Genomic DNA, 25326 nt, shown 5'->3' with positions numbered 1-25326 from the left:
TCATGCACTGCAGATGGGCGCGCGGTCGCCCTCATTGATGAGGCATGTCCTTCAGAATATTCACGGGTGTGTCGCGGATTATTGTACGGAGAGTATGCCTTGAGATCTGGGAACAATTTTCTTCCACTCTCATTCTTCCATGCACCCGAATCATCTACCATACCATCGTTGATCTCTTTCTGCGTAGGGCTGTCACCTTGTCAGTTGAACAGGTCTCACATTGTGAAGGCAGCTTCACTGACCTGCGCCAGCCAGGGACATGATTTCTGGGCCGAAGAGCTTGAGGGTAATATTGGGGATCGGGTTGAAGGACAATCGCGACAGGTCCATGAGCAATCAATGCGGCCGCATTCCAGGTTGATACACTGTATTGACGCCAGAAGTACTTCATTCTCGTGAAGCTAACTCCTCGTGCTGCTTCGGAAAGATTGGACATGTAACCTCGGAGAAGATTGACGTGGTGTTGCCGCGGCCATGGTGGTCTGCCGAGAATAACTCTTTCATCCTGGCAGTAGAACAGGCTTATCTTGTCTGGGTGGAGTGTCCGCGACAGTTCCTTTAGGCGTTTCTCGTAGAGTTCCCACGTCAAGTCCGCTGTTGGGGCGAGTCCGACAAGGTCGAATGGATCAAATTTGATAGCATTCATCCACAGGTCATCCTCCGCCAACTGTACGAGGTCGTCCTCCTCTTCCATATCAGACAGTACGCAGGATCGGCTTCAGGAGTCCAAGCAGCTCGATGACGTTGAGGCCGGGTGCTGTGTTGTGGATGTGGGAATGACGCAGACAGGAGGACAAAAGGTGGAGGAGCGGTGAGAGGCCTTTGAGCCATCGTAATGGAGGGGTAATCGAATAGAATCGGATGTCTAGATGCGATATTGGAGTTGCAACGAAAAGTCATTGTAGAACCAAACCTTTGCGCACGACAAGAGGTACATGCGCAGCAATAGTACGGACTGTTTATTCGTGACTGATTAGTACTGAAGTCAGAAGATCGCCCAACTTACCCCAGGCCCTTGATCGACATCTCCATGGCATTTGATGCGAGTCGAGAGGTCGTCGACTCTGATGTGTTTGTCGAAGGAGTGACCTGAATTTCAAAGTATTTCCTTGCTATGGCAAGAGTGCCAAGCGAACCCCCGCTTAACTATTTAGAGTTTAGCGCATACATCGAGGGCTCGTGCAACGACATAGGACCGGGCAATGGTAGAAATATCCCTAGGGACTCTAGCCACGGATGGCTACCAGCTCGCGTAAACCTGCACGTCTCACAGAGTGAACGCCGTCTAGAACAAGTTACGCGAGACACCCGATACAGGGGCCCTATTAGGCTTCAATGTATCCTGGTCGCCTAAGCTTTGAATTAGCTGTTCACTGAGCGTGGTCACCTAAATAAAATCACGTGACGCATGTAAGAGCATCGACTTTTGCAATCTCCAGTCCATGTTGGCCTGAAAAGATATCTCCAGCGTAAATTCCTTCCTGCACCTATACGAAAGCAGTGTCCAGCCCTCGTCTCTGCGGCGCATGCCCTTCGTTTACCGAGCCTCTCTTCTCGTGCGGCATAATAAGGGTATTCCGCTGACGGCGGGACAGCGGCTTCTTGAAACTCATCACTGTCCTACCCCAGTCTCACCACCAAATTCGCACACCTGAGGATTGAGTCCACGGGCTCTCTTATCACACCGCCTGCCACTGCACGAGCTGATATTTGTTCAAAGGGAGGCAGAGTGAAGCACCGCCCCAACGTCCTTGAGTTACCGAATGCGCATAGAGACCACGAGCAGCAACACCACGTACCTTTCCTTCCCTTATCGTCGACGACCCTGCCGGCTCAATGCAAAATTTCATGGTTGCCTCGATAATATATGCCATAGCCTTACCAATTTCACGAGCTCATCGTTCGAGTCAAGACATACATGGTGTGGTCTGGTCTCCTACAATCCGGCCTGCCCACAACGCAAGGGAAGAGGTGAGAACAGCTGTATCGGTGCTCCCATCTTTTACCGATCTGGTCAAATCTGTATCGGTAAGCAGCAAGATAGGTGAAGCGGTCCTAAGCGTGTGAGAATAACACGATATGACAGGCCTACGAACTGTCCTCGTTGGTACTTAAATACTCTCAGGGAATCATACCTAGTTGTTCCCGAGGCTGCAGTAGAAGCTGGGAGAGGCGAGCCGCTTCGGATAACCCTCGTCCCTTTGCGCTTCCAGAACCCCTGCCACCTCCCGCTTCACCTGAGCTTTCCACTAAAAGACCTTGCCATTCTTATCCTCACAGTGTTGCACATCCGTCACCATATCGTCAGCTAGCTGAAGGAAGCCAGTGAGTTCCCTATCCAAGTCCGCCACTTCATGCTGCACAACTTGACGAGCTTGTTAGATCCGAGCCCATAGATGGATTTCGCAGTCCCTCAACTGAAGCAGCCACATACGGAAACGTCGCCCAGCCAGTCCCGCCTCTCAAACACTTCCCACCGTTTATACCTGGACCCAACGTACCTCCATTCGATCACCAAAGGTCACACATTTGGGAGCATCACTATCACTATGCTACTGCGAATTCACCCGGAGACCATTGGCAACAAGAAGGCTACATTTTGCTCCACATGCAACAAGTCATTCTCGAGACCGAGCGCTCTGAAAGTCCATACTTATTCGCATACCGGAGAGAAACCATACAGATACAGTTATGCCCATTGCGGGAAAAGATTCAGCGTACGTAGTAACGTGAAACGACATGAGAAAGCCCACAAAGTGTGCATTCCTTAGATCTTATACGATAGAGATAGCTGATTTTCAGGGCTAAAACATCGAGAGGCGTTTAGAAGAGTTTTATTGGTAACATTTACCATGGTAAGGTGCGATGACTATTTAGCCGATTGGAATAGCAACCGGCATGAGCGATGCTGTTAACCTCAGGGTTCATGTTAGTTGGCGAGTATGGTGGCAGTGTGACGTTCTTTCGAACTCTGCAAGAGTGATGTACTTATTCAAAAGAATTAAGCGCAAAGTTTAGCCTGGGTACAATGGGACCGATATTCGCGATTCAGTCCCAGATTCTTAGTATCATATTGCTTGGTTCGTTTGTTCAGACGTGGCTATCGATCTACCACATGGTTTCCATACTTTAGAGCCGAATTTCTAGGTTTTGTCCATATTGAATGTTCCGTATTTCTATCTGGACTACATAATTGCGCTATATTGTTGCTTGCTTGACTCTCTGCAAATACCATCGAAACTGGCTCGGTGGCTTCAGCATATCGTACAGTGGTGGGCATGCCTTAATCCTGGCGGCAATCGACAACCGCGTCAAGGCGGCCGTCAGCGTGGTGCCTGTCGTTGATGGTCACGCCAATATGAAGCAGGTCCACGGGGAGAGTCGGTTCCGCGACTTTGAGAACTCTATCCTCACGGATCGCAGGGCGCGCAGCAAGGGTGAGGGCGGCAAGATACCGTTTGCAACAACCACTCCTGACACAGAACTCTCGGTGTGGCCTTTTGCCCGCGTCAACGACGTGTTCTTGCAGCTACAGACGTATGAAGCTTCTCTTCATCAGCACTGGAGTACAACAGAATCGGCAGAACTGTTGCTCAATTCTTCAGTATTCCCGTTCCTCGCACGCATTCTGGACGTGAAGGTCTGCATGATTGTGGCTGAGGGCGATAACATCACTGCGTGGGATTTGGACATCGAGGCTTTCAACAGGATCGCTTCCCCATTGAAGAACATACAGATCCTTCCTGGTACTAGCCATATGAGCCTGTATTCAGAGAGATCCGATACGAATACCGCGGCTGGCCATAGCAAAGATTGGTTCTCAGCAGCATTGCTAGAATTGGTGCGTCCTATCGTGTACCGATCGCGTGTGGCGAGGCCAAGTCATAATTCGTCTCACAATCATTATATAACTTTATTGAAGTCCATCCCAACTTCCACGTGACAGCATCATTGGCTCGAGCACTGCCAGATTTTCATAGCCCACATCTGTGAAGGAACTATTCCACCAGTCGTCCATTCCGAGAGTGTCTATATCGTAGAGAATTTCACCACTGTTGGCTTGGGGTTCAGGGTTAAAGGACAGGTAATTAATTGTTAGCTGTGAGCTGCCATTAGCCGAAGGTGGTTGCAGGGGCATGTCAGTGTTTATATGCAGCTGCTCTTGAAGACCATGGCTTGGCTGACTCGAGATATGAAGTCGGTTGCTTGCAAAGGGCGCCGCTAGAGCCTGGCGAGGGTGTTGACGAGTAGATCTATCACTGTCTACTGAGAGTGAAGAGATTCTAGCGCCAGCACTCACTGTCAGCGACTCTAGAGCAGCCAAGATCTTGTCGCACTAAGAGTATGCATTAGCTAGTTGTAGAGGCAGGACTTGTGTTGAGATGAAGGACAGATCACTCACAGGTCGACGTAGGACTTCCCAATATCTGCACAGTTCACCAAGAATCTTGAGGTTAGTTTGCACTATCGGTAACACGGTGTCAACGGATTCGAGTCCTGGAATGAAACCATCAGACCCTTTTTTCCTACGAGAAAACTCGAAAGTGAGAAGAACTGCTGCAGTGGTAAAAGCGCAATGTCCGATAAGCGGACACATGTACGTTGCGTCTCGACGAGATGCGCGATAAGCTTTAAGCTGATTGGCGAACGACCACGCGTTCTCAACCACAATTCTTGCACTTAATTGGGCCGACGAGCTATCAACACTCGCCTGTGCTTTTGGACCACAGAATAGTGGTACCATTGTGGAGTAGACCGTTATTTGAGAGAGGTTGTGGAGGGCATCGCAAACAAAAAGCAGGTGGGCTTCATCGAAGACATCTCCAGGCGCGGCTTCGTCAAGGATTTTCTGGCGCTGACCTAAGGAAATTGAAGCATGAACCGAAGCGGCCCATGTTGCAAGAGCGGTCGGCTCTTCGAGTATGGAGGATGGACCACTGTCCTGACGGTCTAGTGCGAATAACTGGACTTTCGCCCTAGATGCGAAAGAATCAAGACTTTGCCATGTTAATCGATAAATTGCTTACCAGACTCCGACCATTTTCATCAATACCGCCGCTGTTGGCAGCACGTGATCGACCCCCTCCTGACCCTGTATATCATGAGGCACCCAATTCGCGTCCAGGTACTGTTTTTGCGTGATTTTGATAACACAGCCTTCTCGGTCAATTCGTGCGGGTAAAGGAACTTGTGCGACTTCTGACCACCAGCAGCGCAAGTATGGCTCTGGTGCGGCGACAATACACATGGAGGCCCAGCAGGCCCACAAGCATCGTCTTTGCAATTCCGCATCTAGTGATGCTTTAGGGATTTCTGAGGATTTGCTTTGATTGAAGCCCAGAACACAGCAACAGCGATACGCAAGCGCTATTAGAAAAGGCGTGAGCAATAAGACGAAAACTGCAGGTTTCGGAGTCTTACCAAGCGAGAGGTCGCCACTCTTGGATTGTCCTGTTCCAAACCAATACAACGTCAGACATTCTAGAGTCTGGATCACTTCGAGCGATGGATCGAGCGTTGCAAGGGAGCATGCTTCTCGAGCAGCAGCTTGGGCCCAAGAAAGACTGAGATGACGGAAAGCACCAAGAGCACGGAGCTCCGAGTACCCCTCCAAGTTACGCTGGTTCGAATCCACAAATCTTTAGAAGTGTTAGGCGGCTGTCTTTTTGAGCGAAGCTGAGCTTACAAAGCCGAAATTGCAAAAATCGCACGAAGTAGAAAAGCGGGTATCTTGCCCTCAACATATTGCTGGAAGAGGAGCGGCTTCCAAAAAAGGAGGCTTGCGTTGTAAACCCGCGAGAAGTATATTTCCAGGAGCCCAAGTCCGGCCGAAAACGGTGGTAGCGCACAGTCTTCGGCGCGCGGTGCATGATTTGCTTGACCGTTGTCTCTGTTGTTTTGGGCGTCCCGGAGCTGGTGAGGGTACGACTTGTAGAGATTAACTTAACTCGAACCAGTAGCTTCGCCAACATACATCAGATGGAATGTCTACCACCGTCCTCAGTACTTCAGAGTTTGTGGATGAGACATACGCTTCTATTCTCGTCTGTACATGTTGTCCAGGTAGAATGGAATACCTTGGGTGAGCCTGCTCGTGCTGTGGTGAATGCTGACGGCTTAAGACTGAGTTAGGAAAATCTCCCTGCGATGGCAGCGGCTCGAGATGGGATTTCCGGGTTTGCATTGACTCGGCCAAGGTCGCGGCGTCCGCGAGCGCTCGCTCGGCCCTCTGTCTACTACGGTCATGCGGCCGCGGATAGACACAATGTCCGTGAAGTCTTCTGCACCGGAGACAGTTGGGATACTCGCGGCTACACTTGAGCTGTTGCAGAAAGCATCACACTGGGATTAGTAGCTGCGCTTGCATCAGAGCGTGCGCACTTACCTTTTGGTTACGACACCGTGTGCAGGCAGTGCGTGACAAGTCGAGACCTGACATTGCTGAGAAGGAGCTTGATCGAGTTCGATCAGTACCATGTACTGGATGATTAAGTGCTAAGCAAGGACAGTCACTGCCTCAAACGTTCTGATACAGGGGAAGATGATGGCAGGGAGAGACGGGGCTGAATCTGTCTCTTGGCGCTTTAAGCAATGAGGAGCTGCTCAGCCCACGGCGCGCTCACGCAGACGTTGCCGCTTTTACGACTATTCTCGGGACTCGACGTCTTCTTAAATTTATGCTCATACTTATCCGCGCCGTGACGACTTAAGGAAAGAGGCGCTGCCTTGTGCAGAGCCACTTTGCTACGCTAGAACAGAGTTGATATCCGGCCAACAACAGAATAGAGTCATGCTTGTGAATCTATGCATGTGCATTTACGGACCTTATTCCCAAGACTTTGCTTGATAGGGATCTCTCCGCGAGCAGAGTGGGCCGCTCATGAAGAGTCACACCATTACTTATCAGCTACTGAGTCTCTTGGCCAAATAATCAAATATCACTTGATGAACCCGACCAAATGCACCCTGATGGCAATGGGTCTCGCCACCATCAAGCTTGCCGAGTGTAACCAATTCATTTTCGCTTGTGAGATGATCTGCAAAATATCTCGGCTGTCCTCGGAGGAAGTGGTCCTCAGATGCATCAAGGATAAGAGATGGTGTTCTGATCTTGTCGCAACGGCCCTCAAGTGTGTAATTCTTTGTTGCCCTAAGGAAGTCTGCTGGAGACTTCAACCCAAAAGTCCACAGTCCGTTCAGCACCCCCCATCGAAGACCAGACGACCAAGGCATTGCTTTCTGCACCAAGACGTCGAATATGCCATCGTAACCCCAGTCTATAAGACGCTGCATGAAACTCGGCAGGCCTTTTCTGAAGGCAAGGCCGAAGTCATATACCCCATCATCAAGAATAAGGGCAGCTGCACGATGTTCGGACGTTGCGCCCCTGGCTACGAGGTAGCCACCCATGCTCCATCCAAAGACAACGACGCGTTCATTGTCCACCTCGGGCCGCCTCACAACGAAATCAAGGACAGGAGTAAGCACTGTCTCCCAGTCCGGACGGAAAGTCAAACGTTGTTCCCGGAGAGCTGAGCCTTGACCAGGCCCATCGAAGGCAACGACAGCGAAGCCTCTCTCAAGTGCTGGGGCCGCGATGGCAAACCACGACTCTTCCTTTGTGGAATCGTACCCCCCATTAAACACAATGGTTTTCAGCTTGGCCTGGTTGCCTTGTGGAAGCATCAAGTAGGCTGGCAAGGTTGTGTCCTGGTATGGTATCTGGACCTCCCGGCACTCGTAGGGACTCAGACGCATCGCTTTTAAAAACGTGTCACGTGACTTATTGAACAGGTCGGAAGATTCTTTGTCTTCGAAAGGGTCGGTGCGTCGGAAGAATTCAGCGGTTCGAAAATAGTTGGAAGCTCGAAGGTATCCAATAAAAGCACTTTGCTTGTTTCCGCTTGATTCCGAAATCTGGGCATTCTGCTCTGCTCTCTCGGCAGCACCTTTCCACTCGCGTAGCCAGCCTTGTTCATCGCCTGCCTTTATCCGTGCACAAATGTTGAAGACTTCGCCCAGGTCTGCTCCGCCATAGTTGCTGTAGCCTGCTGCTCGCAGGGCTTCGTAGCTGAAGGTTTCATCGTCTGAGAAGAAGCGTCTAGACAACATGATGAACTTGACTAGTAAAAGAAGCAACTTGAAGCAGATTTACGACCTAGTTGTATCTGGATAGCCAAAGCTGATTTCTCTACGGTCATATCTATGCCGCTCGAAAGTCGCAGAAATTCAGCTGGCCAAGGTTTCTAGCTGAGTGGTCTGACCTGTCCACTATTTCCCCTCCCCGACCCTTCGGTGTGGATGCTAGTCGTACAGTCTCCGCCAGCGACTTGGCAGCGATTCCTCCACATAGCATTCGGGCCGAACGAAAGCATGACCCCTTCAGGCAGCCGAGGTGCCGAGATATCGACTTTCACATTTCTCTTCATCTATAGCAACCTATGATTTGACTTGTACGCAGGAGTTGATAGGGTGGAAGAGGGCTACGCTCAAACTATCGCCTGTCTCACAGACCTGGTATGTGGATACAGGTGTAACAGTCACAGAAAGAGGTGGACTAGTGTGAGAGAGAGACTCGAGACACCCCATTCACCCGAATTCTCGTGGAGAGAGCACAGATAATAATCTGTGGACCTTGGGTTGCCTGCAGGAGTGGGTCTTATCCCATATCAGTTCTTACACATCCGCTTGGAAACGAGAGGCAGGTGTTCATACTGGCGGAGGCTATCATGACCCCGTGGACAGGAATAGTGGCAGACTCCCCAGTACCCAGTCTGCGATCTTTCTGCCAGGAGCTTGTGCTTTGGACCAGTTTGAGTCCACATCGTCGCGGCTCTCGACGTAAGTCAGTGCGTTTCGATAGTCCGAAATCTGCTTCCAAGGGTCTAGGTGCTGGCGACGGTCCATCGAACTTTCTCCAAAGCCTGCGTAGTCGAATCCAAGGAACTGGATACCTTTCTGGTTGACAATGCGTGCAATGTGCGGCAACACAATCTTTTTGGTGTAGCACCATCCACCTGCGGCCACTACGGTGGGAAGCTTTCCCGTGGCACCATCAGGGTGAAATAGGGTGCCAACTGTTGTGAATTCCAGCAGTGGAAGCATTGATTGTTGTTCTCCTACTTCCTGCGCAAGTAGGAGTATATACACATCGAAGTAATATACTAGAAGCTTCCTTACGATTTCCAAGCATGCGGAATTATTCCATAAAGCTTTTGTCCATGTCATGATAGTCGGTTGAGCCTCATATCACAACACCAACTAGGTTGACACCGTCACTGGGTAATTCGATTCTTAGTTCTGGCATCATGCTAGGTTGTTTGGCGAGAGAGCTGAAGATTTCAGTTGTCAATGTATCAGGATCCAGGAGCAAGCAGGGGGATTGGACGATTTACATTCATCTCGTTCGGCTGTAGTTGTGCTTGCAGCGTACTCCTGCACAGACACGAGGACACGTTCATTTCGTGAGTGTTCGTCTTCGCGAGCTAATGTCACAGGAACTTCCATCGACTCACCCGACATCCTCTGTCGGGTGACTCTGCTCTGTCGGGATCGGTTACAGGATAGTCGGAATCGGGGTCGGGGTCGGAATCGGGATCAACATCCGCCATGGGTGTCCTCCGGACTGCGCGGCTGAATGTTCAATACAGTAACGTAATGCCTAATAGCCCAGCTGTATGATGATACGGAATGGTCCACCTTACCAAATGGTATTAACGACGCGTCCACTGAGGGTTGCGCCCGCTGAGGAAGCTCATCGAGCGGTACTTTTGATTCTAAGGATCGCGGTTCGAAAGAGGAGTATGGCCCTGACTTTCAGTCGGGGGATATAGAATGAGCTGGGATGTTGTCGTGCAATAAAATCACCGCTTCTTTCGGTTGCCTATTATTAAGGATACCCCCATTGTTCACCAGCACCGAATGAATAGTGTTCACAGCCGAATCCGACACCGAGTAGAAATTGGTGGTTTAACCCAATACCACCATTGAAACCCCATAGGCTTCTGATAGTGAGGGCGAGGTGGCTCCTTCTTGCATCACTTCGCCGTAGAAACAGAGTTTGTGTCACCACTATCGTCGTCTCTCCATGAAATATGCAGCCTCCATTCAAGTCCAATTACATTCCAGCCGAACACCATATCTTGATCGTGGTATTGCTTGAAGGCAAGGGAATATCAGCCTTTTTTTATTAGCGGATGGCATTGTCTGGCAGGGTAGGCAAGAGACGGGGATCAATCAACCGGTATATTGCTCAAACTTTGTGCCAGAATTTCCCCCTAGCTAAGTACATCTTGGTCGAGAAATAGAAAGCCGTTCCCGCAGTAAGCGTGACTCCTGTGAAAATCTGCAGCTTCCAATAACTTCCAGCAGCTGCCTGGATCAAGGCGCCCCCAATGGGACTTCCCGCCAGCGCAGCAATAGACGTGCATGCGTAGAGTACTCCGGATCGTAGACCAATATCAGTAATCGGGGAAATCTGGGCCAGAAGAGCAGGAGTAATCGATGTGTATGAGCCAGAACTCATCCCGAACAACGTAGCATATAATATTGCTGTGGCGTGCGAGTGACCCGGAAGCCATATCGCAAAGGTGGAAATGACTGAGAGGCAGGCAGCAGAGGTCGAAACGTTAAAATTTCCTGCCTTATCTGCGATAAACCCTGGAAGTACACGGCCTATACCACTTGTTTTCGAACACAGATCGTTAGCGAGTTTCAATGATGCCTCGTGACGAGGCCTATGCATGAGATTACCTTGCTCCATTGAAGATTGAGACCAAATATCCCGCCAGATTAGGGGACATCCCCACATGTGTTCCGTATGTCACCATGAATGTGATGGGAATGAACATTCCCATCGAGTAGAAGAATGCAGCCAAGGCTGTAAGAAGAAACGGAGGGTCTGCGAATGGTTGAAAGAAAGCCATCAATCCGACACTGGTTGGTGCTGGAGGCAGTCGCGATTTGACGGTGAGATTGACCACAATCAGCATTCCAAACATGACAAATGCGCAGATTCGCATTGACCATTCGAAGCCAACACTATCAAGTGAGCGATTGACAAGAATTGGGAGTATCACACCGCCCAAGCTCGATCCGGTTGCCACGATGCCCATCGCCGAAGCCCTCTTCGTTCGAAACCAAGTTGCCACACAGGCGAAGGATGGATAAAGAATCATAGCTTGACCCACAGGGCTGCATATGGCTTGAGCTAAAATGAACTGATAATACTTTACCGCGAGGGACGTCATCATCAGGCCAAAGATGTGCAGGAACGAGCCCATCAGAAGGAGGTATCGTGGGCCCCAGTGGTCAAATGCTCTTCCCACGAACGGTCCCTAGACGATCACCAGTCAACCACAAGGCGTTGGGCCTTCCTGGAGAAGTTATGCGAGGGGTATACGAACCAGGAGGAAAACAGTGAACATGGATATCGAGGGTATCCAGGATATCCGGCTCGGAGACAGGCCTTTGAGTTGATGAGTTTCGTAATAAGACTGAAATATCCCGACACCTGATAACAAAGTGTTAACCTGGTTTTGAGAAGAGAAAGATCCTGCTCCTACAGTTCGTCCAGCCAAGGCTGACAAATAATCCACAAAAGGAGCCTAATACGGCCAACCAGGCCTGAATCCCTCCGTCAGGAAAGTCTTGCGTTTTCGGGCGCGGATGTTCAAGGACAGTGTGTGTCAGGACTGCGTCCTCCCTGGACAAAGTGTCTCCAGTCTTCCTTTCCTCCATATTGACGGCCACCAGCGACGAGGAGTTGATGGAGGAACAGACGTCTCGACTTTAACATTTATGCAGGAAATCAAGCAGAGGTCGATGATCGAGAGCTACATGCTGGTACGTACTGTCCAAACCTTTATATATCACTGCTCACATACCTGAATGAGTCACGAAGTCACCACCTTTCTGTGGGAACTTCTAGTCTGCGAGGAGTTTCTGCGAAGCTATTCTGCTCCAAGCGTGTTGACGCCAACAATTTATTCGGAGGTCCGCGGGCAACTGGACCTCGGCCCTCCGAACCGGTTCGCTAATTTCGGAGGTCCGAGCTGACCTAAGGTGCGCGGGTGATCGTGACTTCGTGACTCAACCAACCGAGCACGTTTTGAACCACATCGACTTGAGTTCCAGTTGCACCTCGATAATGTTTGCGCCATGAAGCGGTCGCTTACCGACAACCTTTCCCCGAAGAGAAGTGCCTGGCAACAGCCAGCATCATGCGAATTTTGCCGTACGAAGAAGATCAGGTGTGATAAAAATAGACCTTGCTCTAACTGCGCTTCGAGACAACTATCTTGTCACTATGTTATCGGTAAGTGCATCTTTAGATGTCGTTTCAGGGCAGGAGGAATGATCTTGCTATATTCCCATCCCACTTATCCATTCATTGAAGTTGGCTCTATCCTCCTCTCGCATCTATTGTTCCCCCGGTCTCGAAGTCGGTTATTAACGGTACATTAAGCCCAGAGAAACACAGAAGTCTCTGATTATGAGAATGGAACGCATGCAAACTTGACGAAAATTTCCCTGTTAGAGAGGTTTGCACGACCCGCGTGTTCTATCAAGCATAAGAAACCACCAAAGACTAACCATTACCATTTAGGCATATCGCAGATATTTACGGGCGCTTGAGCAGATTGGAGAAATCTACCCATGCTGTAACGGCCTACACCATAAACGACACATCTCCCGGCCCAACAGAACCCAGCAACGAGCGCATAGCGAACGCGAGCAACAACGCCAAAGATTGGGAAGAACTCGAATCAACTGTGGCAAGTTCAACACCTCGCCAGGCAACGAACTTGGACAAGAGCAAAATCGCCTCGCAGTATAATGTCGGAATTCCTTCGCCAGATCCCGCAGCTAGCACAGTCAAACTTGGATGTGGCTCAAATACCCATTTAAACTCCGGCTGCAATGCCAGCGACTTGGTCCGTCAACTCCCGACCGTGTACACTGCACGATTGCTTTTCGAGCACTATGTCCAGGTAGTTGACTGCATGCATCGTGAGCTTCACGTCCCTTCTGCTAGCATACTCCTAGAAGAAAGCTATTCGCTGCTGGCCAAATCTCTTGAAGTCTCGAGAGAAGTGCTTACCTTCTTGTTTTGTATTTTCGCATCCAGCTCGTTCCATATATGTCATGCGCACTGCCACCTAGCACCAAAGGGCCTCACCGACAGCTCGCAGTGGTCCGCTGTATGGAAGATGACCGCAAGCGACCTAATATATGATAGAAGAGTAATGGTTTCTACCTCTCTATTGTCTCTTCAGTCGGTATCTATCATGCTTCTTCTTGAATGGAACTCCGAGGGTCAATCGGCAGAGTTCTATGCTCTCAAGAGTATTGCGTACCAGAAAGCAATATCCATGGGAATTCACAGATTAGATGCTGGTGCCGGTGGTAAAGACGGGAATGTTATTGAATCGGAATTAAAACGGAGACTTTGGTGGCATCTAGCAGCTTCAGATTGGTGAGCACTCTGCTTTGTCGGGTCATTGCATTTTTTGATCATGTTCTCACCCACGCTAGGATTACCGCCAGTATTCCTGGTAACCAAGAGGGCATGTACTCTGTGAATCCAGCACATGCCCGAGTCACATACCCCGCCAATCTCGACGATAGAGTCTTATCAAATTCACACCCGCCAGTGAACCTTCCAGAAGATCAGCCAACCTCAACATCGTTCTTGATTCAGCGAGCCAAGTTTGCCGAGCTCTGCCGCCAACTCGCAGATTCAATACAAAATGCTGGAATAACAGAGGAGTCCCAGCCCTGCAATCTTACCTATGAATTCAGCCATCGATTGAGACGCTTCGAGGAAGATCTGCCGTGGTTCTTCCGTATGGACGAAGAAAACAAGGATAAGGCCAATGCGCTAGCACTCAATCGCCCATACCTGGTACCGCAGAAACATTTCTTGTTGTTCGGAATATATTCACGAATCGTCCGACTGCATCGACCATTCCTCTCGATGAAGCTGCGAGAGCCCGAGTTTTCTGAATCTCGAACAGTATGCCTCCAGTACGCGGAGAAGATCTTGAAGCTTCGCAACAGTATCGACCTCTCAGGAATTTGTCACTGCGTAAACTCGTACAGTATCCGTCAGCACACCTTTGGCGCACTGTTACTTCTGTCGATGGACAGTATGCTCGAGACCGATATGTTTCGCGCTCAACCTCGAAAAGCAGAGCTGATCGAGATCAGTAAGACCTTGAGAGACAAGGAAATGTCATCGAACAGATCCAGTAGCGGCATTGTGTTTGGAATTGACAAGTTGATTGACCTGCTGAGAAAGTCAACTCTAGATACTCCAGTATTAGACTCCTCGAGTTCTTCGACAGAGAGAACAGCACAGGTGACGTTGCAAAACCCAAGCCGATTGCCCTTGAGCGATATAAATGCCCCGGTCACAGCTAGAAGTCTTCCAGACTATTTTTCGGAGCCAAGTCACACAACCTCGCCGATGCCGATGCCGATGCCGACACCAATATTTTCTGAGGTAACTCTGGACGATTTCCTCAATCAGATAGATGGCATGGAAGGTTTTGACTGGGATGGTATTTTTCCAGTTTGATTATCTCAGCTGCCTACCCTCTGCAAGCAGCGCATAAATTTCCTTGGCTGCCTAACTCTACTTTCCACGAAACTTTGCAATAGTAATGCGAAATAGATTCCCTCAAGTATCTGCTTCGAGAACCCCTTTGACTCGTTTTAGATCAAAGTCTGTCATGCCGACCACCTGCAGTAACGCGACCGACGTCAAAGCAGACCGTGATCAATGATCAATAACTCGGTCTGGACTGTCCCTGTGGTCCTGCGGTGGGTGCGCTGGCTGAAAGCCTGGTCTGGATCAGGCTCTAATGGGTTGCTGCGCCGTGGGTTCTCTGTGGCCTGTTGATATGACGTGAAACTCTGTGTGGTGTGTCCAACGCAGTAGACAGATGTCTTCTCCTTCGTGAAGAGAGGTAAACATGGCTGAACATCTAGTCTTCGCATCAACAACATTATCACCTCGTACTGGAGTTCAAAAGGTTGACTCAAAGGTCGAACTCGTCAAGGATTTTGACCCCTCGAAGCGAATTCCTAACGGGATGGTAATGTGGTTATGTTGCTGGGGACTCGGGACGTATGTTTGGGTCTTGATCTCGGCGCCTGCTTCTGTCGCTTCAAACGCCGTCACACGTCTTTCGGTACGATTCTATCTGTTTGGTGTGAGCGTCATCAGCTTTGATGTGTTCGGCGTGTTCATTTCCAACAAAGAAAACCTAGCACAAAACAAAACATGACTGGTGAGGTCGCCCGCGCTCGGTGCCGTCACGGTTCCCCTAGGCTGGCTTGCTCAGGAGGCGTTCGGCTGCGTTTCCACTTTCGTAGTCTAAAATGTCATTAAGGATCAAGTGTAAAAGAGCGCCTGAGCCTATTGTCCGAAGATTCTACTTCCAACCGGACGATGCTTTGAAGAGTCCTTTACCTCTGCACATTGCCACATTCAACACCGATAATGACCAAGAAGTCTCATGCTCGCATGCCTCTGGATCAAGAACAATGGCTCCGGAAGTTGCTGGCCGTATAGTTAGACTTCATTTCGTTCGCCCCAGACGTAACAGAGCTGGTCTCGAGACCCGTGTCGAAAGGTTTTTGTGGATGCAGGCAGCGTCATTTTGATCAGAGGAAGGTCTGAAGAATCTCGAATGACCTCGTCTAGAGCATGAATGCCTCCTGCACTGACGTCAAGCACGCAATTGATCTGCTTCACGTGCCTCGGCAAAAGCGAAACCATCTCTCCAGGTTTCAGAAATCCATACCAGCCATCATGGTCGCCCTCGGCACCCTTTAACTCCTGTAAGGCTCTCTGATACTCGCGCTCGGGGAGGTCGAACGAAAAGTGACGGTCAAAGACGTACAAATGGAAGACGAGCCTTGGTCGCGACGCCTTGGCCCAGTCGAACTCAGCGACGTATTTCTTCAGCTGGGGAATAGCTTGCCACAGCAAATGTGTTGAGGGCTGAACCACAAGCAGTTCTAGACTCGAGCATCTGTGGTTGATAATGTCCCAGACTGCTTGGGATTCTCTGCCGGCGAGCCAACAGTTGTTGTAGACTGTGAGAGATCGGATCGAGGCCAGTGCAGTGCTACCCAGACGGCAGAAGCTAGTCAGGTCAGAGGGCAGCTGGAAGCTATTGACACTATACGCGAAACGGATTGCATCGGTCGAGATGTCCTTGTTCACTCTGAAAAGCGCCGTGTGGAATACTGGCTCGTCCAAGTCAATCTTATGCTGTAGCTGCAGGGGCGCAAGGCTCCCTGAGCCCAGAGGGATAGGCAACGCTCGGTGACAGAACAGATCCTTGTAGACCTTATGGCGGACCTCGGTCGGAAGGTCCAGGAAGCCGACCGATTTCTGCGCTGTCTGATCTGGAGACATCGTGGTGCGCTTAGACAGAAGTGGACTGACCTGCCAATAAATCAAGTTTGATTGACCAATTTATTTCACGGCCGTTGGACTTGATAGACCGGGTCACATGTATAATTTTTTGTAGAATATAACAGGAGCCTTGATCACTCGGTGTATTTCTTGCGGAGATATAGGTGAGCAGCAAGAATCCATGTCATCTGGGACGCAGAAATTTGTTGGTGGCGTGTATGTGTGGAGGATAGTATGGAGTACGGAGTACTGTTATGTTGAGTGGCTTGCACTAAAAGGGGGCTAAATAGGATGAATTGTCAAGTCTGGCCGAGATCTTGTTCTACCTATTATATAGCAAGAAGAGCGACAATTCTTCTCCTTGTTGAGGAGCTTCTCTTCCTTGCATGGTCCCTCGCAGAACTCCTCGCATATCCCTCGTCTAGTTGATAGGCAATTGACTCACAATGATCTCCTTGGTAAGCTGTGACACGAGGCACACTTAATTCAACCTAAGCTGGGCACGGTTCGCCGAAGCACGAGTCATGTCACGTGAGGCTGTTTGAAGTACTCAAGGTGGCTGCACTCGTACGAACTCCATCCTCTCGCACGCGCAGGTTGGGGATGACATCGTGTCTCTCAGTCACCGCATCTATCGACTTGAACGTGACCTGATGCACGCTAGAGCTCCCAGACTATTGACCACCTCAGCCGTCACTTCACCGGCTCGATTAATATCTCCAGCGCCTTCAACTTTGACAGCCTTCCTGGTTCTGATGGTGCTATATATATCTTCACATCTATCTACGGACGCAGACTGACAAGCGCTTGATACCGCCATAATATAGTCCGAAACCCTCGATGTAATCACCCTTTCCGCCGGCCTTCCATCTCTGCCTCTGTTCACGTCCAGAAACTTCTCAAACAAGCGATCGTCTAACCCTCGCAGACAGCCGGCGACATGCTTTCTGGGCCGAAGAGTTCGAGGGTAATCGAGACAGCTTCATGAGCAATAAATGCGGCCGCATTCCACGTTGGTACACTGTACTGGTCCCAGAAGTACTTCATTACCGTGAAGCTAACTTGTCGTACTTCTTCGGAAAGATCGGGCATGTAATCTCGGAGGAACTTGACGTGGTTTGTCGCCGCCATGATGGTCTGCCGAGAATAACTCTATCATTCTTGCAATAGAACAGGCTTATCTTGTCTAGGTGGAGGGTCCGCGACAGTTCCTTTAGCCGTTTCTCGTAGAGTTCCCACGTCAAGTGTGCTGTTGGGGCGAGTCCGACAAGGTCGAATAGATCAAATTTGATAGCATTCATCCACAGGTCATCCTCCGCCAACTGTACGAGGTCGTCCTCCTCTTCCATATCAGACAGTACGCAGGATCGGCTTCAGGAGTCCAAGCAGCTTGACGACGTTGAGGTCGGGTGCAGTCTTGTGACTGTGAGAGTGACGCAGACAAGAGGACAAGAGGTGGAGGAGCGGTGAGAGGTCTTTTGAGCCATCGTAAGGGAGAGGTAATCATCGGCATCACGGTCTCGGTTCTGCTCGGTCTCGGTTTTGGAGGGTTGGTGTCCCCGTGGAACTCGCCAAAAGTCCTAGCCCTCCTGATCGGCGGCTGTGTGCTCGCGGTATTTTTTTTCTGATGCCGTTCAACCTATTGAAGGCCAAGTCCTTCCCTCTGATTGTTTGCTTTGTACACGGTTTCGTACGTGCTCACACTTTCCCAATCGACAGCAGCGCAGCATACTGATTCCGTCACAGGTAAACATGTCATCCTGGTATTTCCTCCCCGTCTATTTCCAGGCCGTGCGTGGCGTTTCTCCGACCCGTTCTGGCATTCTCATCATGCACATGGTCGTGGTTCAGGCGGTAATTGGCCTTGCAGCGGACGCCGTCACTTACCGTTTGGGCTGGATCCGTCCACTGATCTGGGTCGGGATGGCGTTGACCACGCTGGGGTTCGGTCTTTTTATCAGCCTTGGCACGTCAACGTCTCTCGCGTTCACGCTGCTGATTGAGGTTGTGGCTGGCCTCGGAGTGGGCACTACCTTTCAAGCTCCGATCATAGCGTACCATTCGGTTGTCGGAGCTGCAGATGTCGCGGTGGCGACCGGCTTGTTTGCTTTCGTCCTGAGTGTTTCGACGTCCATCTCGGCGGTGGTGGGTGGAATTGTCTTCCAAAATGGCATGTCCCCCCAAAGCGATCACCTGAGCCGCGTTCTAGGACTGCATGCAGCTTCCGGCGCTGGACTTCGGTAAAGTTGGACAATTTGAATCCGTATGTACGGTCCGGCTGCGGTCGCGGTTCATAGAAGGAAATCCCTTTGACCCAAGGGTCACTGTGGCCTTTGATCAGACCGTGAAATTCTTCCCGACCACTGATGTACAGGTTTTCAACCGACCGGACGAGGAGAGGATGCAGGTCGAGATAGACTCGAGCTTCCCATCGGCCTCGAATCGGAGTGGAATTTGTCGAACCGGTCATCAAATAACCGGTGATCAGGACGCGGTTGACGCGTGTAGAGAAGCTTCTCGTCCAACATATGGTCTTCCTTCACGAAACGAGTGGCAGATGGTCGCATAAAATTGCCTTTTGTCTCCAAGGCCACTAGGTAGTCCACATATTGGGAGATCGAGTATATCTTGTCTGCTGAAACTGTGGATTCCGAGCCTTCATAGGGATGCGAAAGTCGTCGACTTAATGACTCTGACGACCGGGATCGTTTCGAGGGTGGCAGACTCATGTCGTATTGGGTATCGTATTCCTCGCTAGATAGCACGCTTGATAGCCACTTCGCAACAAATGCACCGCTGTCCAACGGTTTTAAGGGCGAGCGGCCTCTCGTTGCGAATGGGCGCTCGGTGTGCCTGTCCGGCGACCTTGTCTTTCGTCCTGGTATTGGAGAGTTGGCTGGAGACCATTTGTGATGTAATTGCCCCGCCTTGACAGCATCTTTGTTCCCGTAGAGACGTTCCGTGCATCCACTCACGTCATCTGTTTTTGTGGCAGACGGAGACGGAAGGAGACTGTATAGCTTCGAGGGAGGGATGTCAGGAGTAAGGTCTTCCATCAGGGAAGCCACAGAGGCTTGTTGAAGGTCAGATAAGCGGCCAACCTTGTGAGGACGTTCGCCATCGTCGCTCTGCGAGGCGTGTCGCTTGTCTAGGAAAATATCAGTGACTCGGCCGTTAACGTCATCAGTGCTCTTACTATGCCAACTGGCCCGTCCGTGCCTCTGCACGTTTATGGTCTCTTTACCGGGTGATACCATATGTCACAGAGGAGAGCAAGAGCTCTCACATCAATCAGCAAACTGCGAGTTTCTTGAAGGGTCGACGCCATCTGGTCCGTCGGCATTGGAAAGAGCGCAGCTGAGTCGAGTAGCATTTTCATCCAATCAAGTGGGCTAGATTCGCTGTCACGGGACCTGGACGAGGCTGCTTATTCATCTACACCCGAAGGCAAGTACGCCCAGATCATCTCTTGTGCAGGCCTACTACTCGTAGGCGTGCCGATCGTCCGCCCACAAACCTAAGCAACTCTAGCCTGGAAGGGCCGCCGAATCTGGGGAAAAATGTTGTGCGAGGGCTTTTTGCCTCCCAGCTCCAGTTCGCCCCTTTCCGTGCTTTGATCTGGCGCCGACCAATGGACACGCCTAACCCGAAGATGGTAGGATTCCCGACATCGTTCTTGCGCTACGACGCTATTGGACGACGCCACGATGCTCTCCTCTGCGCCGTGTCGAGAAATTCTTACCTAAGGACCCAAGGCACTGGCCGTCATGGTCGATCGTTGGCACAATGTCTCCAATCGGGCACAGAGCTTCGGGTGGTTTCATAAGACCAAAGTTTAACCAAAAATACAGGCGGAAATCCTCGTCCATGACGGATATACACGCAAGTCAATTTTTGCGACGCACGAGGGTCAATAAGCCCGGAGTTTTCTTGGTCGGGGGCCTCTTGACGATCTTGGTACCTCCCAGCAAAATTAAACAAATCGCATTTGATAAGATGCAACTAGCTAACGAACGACAAGATTAGGCTTCACGTCAGCTAGAATATCTATACAATCTTCCTGTGTACCTTTGCGTGGGCTTTTCATACTCACTGACATACCGTATGGCTGACTTCGCCACACAGTGCGCGGAAATTCACGTCCGTATCCAGACTAGAGCCCGGATCACATTCTGTGGCTTATGTCAATAACATGAGGACATAACGCGGGACAACTGTCATGGTCAAGTAATCTCTAGATTGGGTTGACCTAGGTCCGTGTTCTGCTGTCCAATCCCAATCGTGGTGCTAGAACCACGAACCAACGCGATCGCACCGCAGCTTCCGATCGTTCGGGGAATTGATCGAAGATCCACGACCATGACTTGCCCAGGCGCCTCCATTTCGTCAAATTATTATCCTCATCTAACGTCCAATGGCCTCGCTTCGTCGGCCGGGAAAGCGTTTCGCTTTCGCTGGGACAGAAGTCGCTACTCGTGTCTAGGTCGGGTGAATCTCTTCCCCTCCTTCTAGCTCGGTCTCGTCTCAGGTTGTCCACTTTGGTAGCACGTCGCGATATGGTGGCTGTGAGGAGCCAGCAACGCTCGGCAAGTGGCTTGAGAACGATATTGGCCAGGTCGTTCGACTGCACACCACGTCCAAGGGCCCAATCCGTAGGTGAGTGGAAGATGTCCTGAAGGTACGCCGGACTGTCGATAATGGCGGTAACAAAGCCGGCGTCACCCGATGTCACAGGCTGGATGCTCAAGCCTTTCAACCTATCCTGATGCTGCTCTTGCCCATGGTCGTTGAAGGGCTCGTCAATATCTAGTGGCGATGTTGGAGGAGGACAGCGCTCGCGAAGGAGTATATCACGTCCAGTTTGATCGTCACAGTTTATGCTCGCGCCATGGTCAATGAGGGTCTGCTCGCTATCCGACCCGTAGACAGGGTTGTGGATTCCAGCTCTAACATTGCAGCCTGGCTCCTGAAGATGAATTTCCCTTTCACGGGAATTCGCGGTAGATCCTTCGTTAAGCATGTGATGGACGAGGGTCGGTGTGTTCTTGGGGTCAGCTTCCACACGCACTCGACGGGAATTTAGGGAGTCGAGATCAGATTCACTCATGTATCGTCGTTTCTGGCCGGAGATGTGTTGAACGTGCCCACTTAGGCGGGGAGATGCTGTCCGTCGCCTGGCCACGTTCCGTTCCACAAAATCGTCTGCACCTTGAGCACCGGAGAGATTCTGTTGCGTGACCGGTGAGGGACGACGGGTTGAGATCACCACCTCAATCCCGGGTTTGTGGCGCGAGGATGGTGGAGAGCATCGCTGCGGAGACGGTGCCGCTGTCAGCTTCGGTTCAGGGCAGTTTGAGTCTGCCGCGAGGTCAATCGCGTCAGAGTTCGCCCGCAGCCCAGGAGTTTCGAAGCAGACCAAATCGTCGCTTGGTGAGGAGTTGACAATGTCGCTAGTTCCAGCGACCTGTGAAGCGTAAGTCTGAGCTCGAGCGTCAGAATGTTGATCGGACTCAGTCGTTGTGAAGCACTCTAAATCTGGCAAAACACCGGAAAAGAGACTGTCTAAATCGTCGTCAAGACGCTCGGCCAGGCCATCATCATCGATGTGCGCGAGGGAGAAATCGTCATGGAATGAAGTCCCTTCCAAGATCCATCCGTCACCAGGACTTTCGTGCTGCAGAGGGCTGCGACAGAGCTCGTCGAGCGGAGTCTCCGAAGTCTGATCTCGTAAGATTGACGGCTCTAGAGTGATCTGTCAGTGATCTTACTGTCTGCAAGGTCAGAGTGGTCTGAGAACGTCTCATTCTTACCAGAATGGCCTAGATTGCTACTGTGAGAGTGTTCCTGCAGCTGATGAATTCCAGGAACTGGTGTCACGACCCGCGGTTCAACTTCTGGAGTGCGTGCTCGGCGCAAGGAAGTGCTGGAGCTGACCGGCGCAGCACGCACCTGTGGCTTTTGGCGTAGTCGAGGTTTGGAAGGGTCCTCGAAGATGATGCTATCCATGCCGAAAACCTGCGAGAGATATGGTGTAAAGAGCTATTGACCCAACGACCGGAAGACTGCGAAGCTGATATGGCCGCCGTAGGAGAGGTCGGGATGGCTTGCTTGATATAGGTAGGAGAACTGGCTAGGCGTCAGGAGTATTGGATGCCCTAAGAAGCTGTACTGCTAACATGCAGATCGGGGAAGATATTCCAAATCCCACGACTACTCGGGAATGAGGGGACCCTTTCCGGACAGCCAAGGAGGAGAATTGAATTCTTCCCCTTGTTATCATGCTCTTGCAGGATCATCCCTGAAAGGGTCACAGATCATGGCTCTGCCTCCCTCGGCTGATCCTAGGGGTGTCCGCGTCGCGTACCTTGTCGGGGTCGTCACGGATCCGGCGGCTACAAATTGCTCCGAACCTCCAAACAGTACGTGACCCCTGCCTCTCGAACCAGCCGATCACCCACTGCCAAAGCGATCTGTAGCACAGCAGACTGCCAGGACAGAAAAGCGTCCACATCCCAGATTGGGGCGAAATCAACTGATCGTCTTCTTCCGTGTCAAGGGCGTCTCACCATGTAGTGGGACGGTCACACCGAGTGGCTGTACAGCCCGACCACGGTGGGTGTCTTCGGATCCCTTGAGGCAGTTGATATGTGACATGTTTATGGGTCTAACTGAGCGATTTCCTTCGCATTTAGCAGAGAAGCCCAGGTCATGCAAAGCCAAAAATGGCCAGGACTGACTGTCACACCAAAAGGGGTGTGGGTAGAACTTGACGAATGGCTAGGTCGGAAAGGGACGTGGTCATCTGGGCCCCGTGGGAGCCTGACTGCCGCCGACGCTGAAGTCGCGATCACGCGTCCAGGAAATCACTATCGTTGCCATTGTCTCTGGCTGTTGGTTGGGCTGTTCCGCCGATCATTTCACTCAGCGGCTTCCGCAACTTGGCCGCCTCCAAACAGGCTGCAGCTTAAGTTGCCGAAGCCAGAGGCCGTACGGGAAGTCCGGATATGCTCGTCGTGCTTGGATCGTACCCTTGACATTCTATAGTGAGAATTGTAGACATGTACGTGGAGCATGGAGTGACAGTGGTTCCCCACGACGTCCTCCTGCCACCCAGAGTGGGAGCAGCTCCTAGTCCATCCGTGTCTGCAGAAATTGCGTAACCCTTTGACCGGCTGGAAGACGGAGTGACGAGACCATTCCCTCACTCTCTAAGTCCACGACCTCGTTTCGAGCGGGGCGAGACAGAAGGCCAATCGAGCGACAGACCGTCCATGGAAGCAGGCCGACGCCGCCAAACTCTGAAATCCTTAGGCTTCGGGGTGATCAGGTGGTCAGTGTTCGAAGGGACCGCGACGGCCCAAACAGACCCTGGCCCGGTCGGGGTGACATCCTTTGTTTGCGGAAGGGCGGCAGAGCGTGATGAGGGAGAACGAAGTTCAGAATGTCTCAACCCGCAACGCGCCATCACCATCACGGCTCGCAGTTGCAACCCTGTCATTCCCAGCCTGAGCCACGGATGCAGTTAGTGGCAGGATGCAATGCAACCCTCACTGACTTTTCGAAAGCCAAATTTCTAGCGTCAGAGGAGAGAAGGTTGCTCCGGACGGAATGTTGAGAGGGGACTCTGCAGCCCTCACTCGGACGCATGATCCTTTCGCGGCCTCCCGTGAAAAGACTGGCGCCGTGTGTGGTACCGTACATGGCAGTGCTTTGTCTGCTCACGGCAAGAAATTGTTCCTGATGAAATCATTGATCGCGCCGAACGAAGAGGGTAACGAGAAGTGTTCACCACGATGCTCCTCGAAGTCTCCGAACGGCACCCGTTCCCCAATTTGAGTCACCATCTCGGCAGGCCTCGAAGGCCCGAGGAGACCCCTCCAACTCGTTCCAGCTGCAAGTGCAGAGAGCCCCAATCAGCGCCGTCCCGAATCCTCGTGCAAGACGTCTGAACGTCAAGAAATCCTTGACCAGCTGAACAGTGGAGAGACGTAAGACGACGCTCGTGCGCGTAGACCTCGTTGACCCAGGGGTGTTGCCGCCGGAGTAGCCAGTAAGATCCAAGACAGACGTGGACTCGAGCTGGACAGACGTGCCCATCCTTCTCGTTCCGAAGCACAAGGGCGCTCCGACGGTCGCGGGTCACCGAGTGGCAGAGTTGAGTGGCTCAGGGTCCGCTTCGACGACGGCGATAGTAGCGCGGCGCGGACATCGCAAGATCCTGGTTGTTGCCGGGTGACTTGACGCTTTCCTCTTCCGGGACGATGGAGGGTGACGAAGAGACGGCACGAGGATTGACGAGGAGGAGGCCTCGACAAAACGGCGAGGGACGACGTTCTTTTATAGCGACAGGGTCGATGGAGGTCGGCGGCAAAGCGGCGAGAGGCCCTCGCGGTCAGCACTAAACCCCAATCGGCGGCGCCTTGCCCGAACGGGCGAGCGCCAAACCCGATCGGGACCGTCAAAGCGGCGCCAAACCGCATCGGCGCCAGAGCGAGTCCCCTGCACCGCGACACAGATTATTAATTAAATACTATCTAAATCACTAGAATAGAAGACTCTTTATAAGGCACTTTATAAAAGAAAGCTAACCCTTATATATCTTCACTTAATTAGATATAAGGTGTTCATTCATAATAAGTAAGTCTCTAAACTCGAAAAGCTAAAGAATAAGACAATAGTTAGCTAACTAGTTAGCTATAATATAAAGAATATTTAGCGTGTTTAAATATCTATAAAATAAAGGATTCTTTATTCTAGAGATATTATATTTCACAATAATATATTTTATAATCTTATTAAGATATAAATCGCGAAGTAACTCTATACCCTTCCTTAGAAACTTATTAAAGTATTAAATCTTGAGGCCCTTATTCTCGATAGCGATATTAATAAAT

The 25326-nt window shown here is 51.1% G+C and overlaps 12 protein-coding genes across 12 annotated transcripts; 3 read left to right on the top strand and 9 right to left on the bottom strand.

The window, feature by feature from the left end:
- Positions 1 to 31: 31 nt before the first annotated feature.
- On the bottom strand, positions 32 to 694 carry PV08_11834 (uncharacterized protein; the record flags this gene model as incomplete). Its single annotated transcript, XM_016386142.1, has 3 exons — positions 32 to 106; positions 159 to 189; positions 243 to 694. 3 exons carry the CDS (start codon positions 692 to 694, stop codon positions 32 to 34), a joined length of 558 nt encoding a protein of 185 aa, XP_016230274.1.
- A 2664-nt stretch (positions 695 to 3358) lies between these two features.
- PV08_11833 (uncharacterized protein) lies at positions 3359 to 3888 on the top strand (the record flags this gene model as incomplete). Its single annotated transcript, XM_016386141.1, has 2 exons — positions 3359 to 3765; positions 3837 to 3888. 2 exons carry the CDS (start codon positions 3359 to 3361, stop codon positions 3886 to 3888), a joined length of 459 nt encoding a protein of 152 aa, XP_016230273.1.
- Positions 3889 to 3913: 25 nt separating this feature from the next.
- On the bottom strand, positions 3914 to 6439 carry PV08_11832 (uncharacterized protein; the record flags this gene model as incomplete). The annotated part of the gene is made up of 7 exons (XM_016386140.1): positions 3914 to 4336; positions 4403 to 4976; positions 5028 to 5367; positions 5422 to 5639; positions 5687 to 5928; positions 5975 to 6322; positions 6386 to 6439. 7 exons carry the CDS (start codon positions 6437 to 6439, stop codon positions 3914 to 3916), a joined length of 2199 nt encoding a protein of 732 aa, XP_016230272.1.
- A 464-nt stretch (positions 6440 to 6903) lies between these two features.
- PV08_11831 (uncharacterized protein) lies at positions 6904 to 8112 on the bottom strand (the record flags this gene model as incomplete). Its single annotated transcript, XM_016386139.1, has 1 exon — positions 6904 to 8112. One exon carries the CDS (start codon positions 8110 to 8112, stop codon positions 6904 to 6906), a length of 1209 nt encoding a protein of 402 aa, XP_016230271.1.
- A 615-nt stretch (positions 8113 to 8727) lies between these two features.
- PV08_11830 (uncharacterized protein) lies at positions 8728 to 9105 on the bottom strand (the record flags this gene model as incomplete). Its single annotated transcript, XM_016386138.1, has 1 exon — positions 8728 to 9105. One exon carries the CDS (start codon positions 9103 to 9105, stop codon positions 8728 to 8730), a length of 378 nt encoding a protein of 125 aa, XP_016230270.1.
- A 1147-nt stretch (positions 9106 to 10252) lies between these two features.
- Positions 10253 to 11739, bottom strand: PV08_11829 (uncharacterized protein; the record flags this gene model as incomplete). Its single annotated transcript, XM_016386137.1, has 4 exons — positions 10253 to 10682; positions 10753 to 11336; positions 11406 to 11512; positions 11565 to 11739. 4 exons carry the CDS (start codon positions 11737 to 11739, stop codon positions 10253 to 10255), a joined length of 1296 nt encoding a protein of 431 aa, XP_016230269.1.
- A 150-nt stretch (positions 11740 to 11889) lies between these two features.
- PV08_11828 (uncharacterized protein) lies at positions 11890 to 14581 on the top strand (the record flags this gene model as incomplete). The annotated part of the gene is made up of 3 exons (XM_016386136.1): positions 11890 to 12029; positions 12608 to 13477; positions 13537 to 14581. 3 exons carry the CDS (start codon positions 11890 to 11892, stop codon positions 14579 to 14581), a joined length of 2055 nt encoding a protein of 684 aa, XP_016230268.1.
- A 999-nt stretch (positions 14582 to 15580) lies between these two features.
- Positions 15581 to 16432, bottom strand: PV08_11827 (uncharacterized protein; the record flags this gene model as incomplete). The annotated part of the gene is made up of 1 exon (XM_016386135.1): positions 15581 to 16432. One exon carries the CDS (start codon positions 16430 to 16432, stop codon positions 15581 to 15583), a length of 852 nt encoding a protein of 283 aa, XP_016230267.1.
- A 915-nt stretch (positions 16433 to 17347) lies between these two features.
- PV08_11826 (uncharacterized protein) lies at positions 17348 to 17563 on the bottom strand (the record flags this gene model as incomplete). The annotated part of the gene is made up of 1 exon (XM_016386134.1): positions 17348 to 17563. The coding sequence occupies one exon, from the start codon at positions 17561 to 17563 to the stop codon at positions 17348 to 17350; it is 216 nt and encodes a 71-aa protein (XP_016230266.1).
- A 621-nt stretch (positions 17564 to 18184) lies between these two features.
- PV08_11825 (uncharacterized protein) lies at positions 18185 to 18676 on the top strand (the record flags this gene model as incomplete). Its single annotated transcript, XM_016386133.1, has 1 exon — positions 18185 to 18676. The coding sequence occupies one exon, from the start codon at positions 18185 to 18187 to the stop codon at positions 18674 to 18676; it is 492 nt and encodes a 163-aa protein (XP_016230265.1).
- Positions 18677 to 18810: 134 nt separating this feature from the next.
- Positions 18811 to 19689, bottom strand: PV08_11824 (uncharacterized protein; the record flags this gene model as incomplete). The annotated part of the gene is made up of 1 exon (XM_016386132.1): positions 18811 to 19689. The coding sequence occupies one exon, from the start codon at positions 19687 to 19689 to the stop codon at positions 18811 to 18813; it is 879 nt and encodes a 292-aa protein (XP_016230264.1).
- A 992-nt stretch (positions 19690 to 20681) lies between these two features.
- On the bottom strand, positions 20682 to 22438 carry PV08_11823 (uncharacterized protein; the record flags this gene model as incomplete). Its single annotated transcript, XM_016386131.1, has 2 exons — positions 20682 to 22174; positions 22243 to 22438. 2 exons carry the CDS (start codon positions 22436 to 22438, stop codon positions 20682 to 20684), a joined length of 1689 nt encoding a protein of 562 aa, XP_016230263.1.
- Positions 22439 to 25326: the final 2888 nt, after the last annotated feature.

Source organism: Exophiala spinifera (assembly GCF_000836115.1).
Source record: "Exophiala spinifera strain CBS 89968 unplaced genomic scaffold supercont1.10, whole genome shotgun sequence".
Taxonomy (NCBI): domain Eukaryota; kingdom Fungi; phylum Ascomycota; class Eurotiomycetes; order Chaetothyriales; family Herpotrichiellaceae; genus Exophiala; species Exophiala spinifera.
The sequence above is the reverse complement of the archived record's forward strand: the minus strand, read 5'-3'. Positions and strand labels throughout refer to the sequence as shown.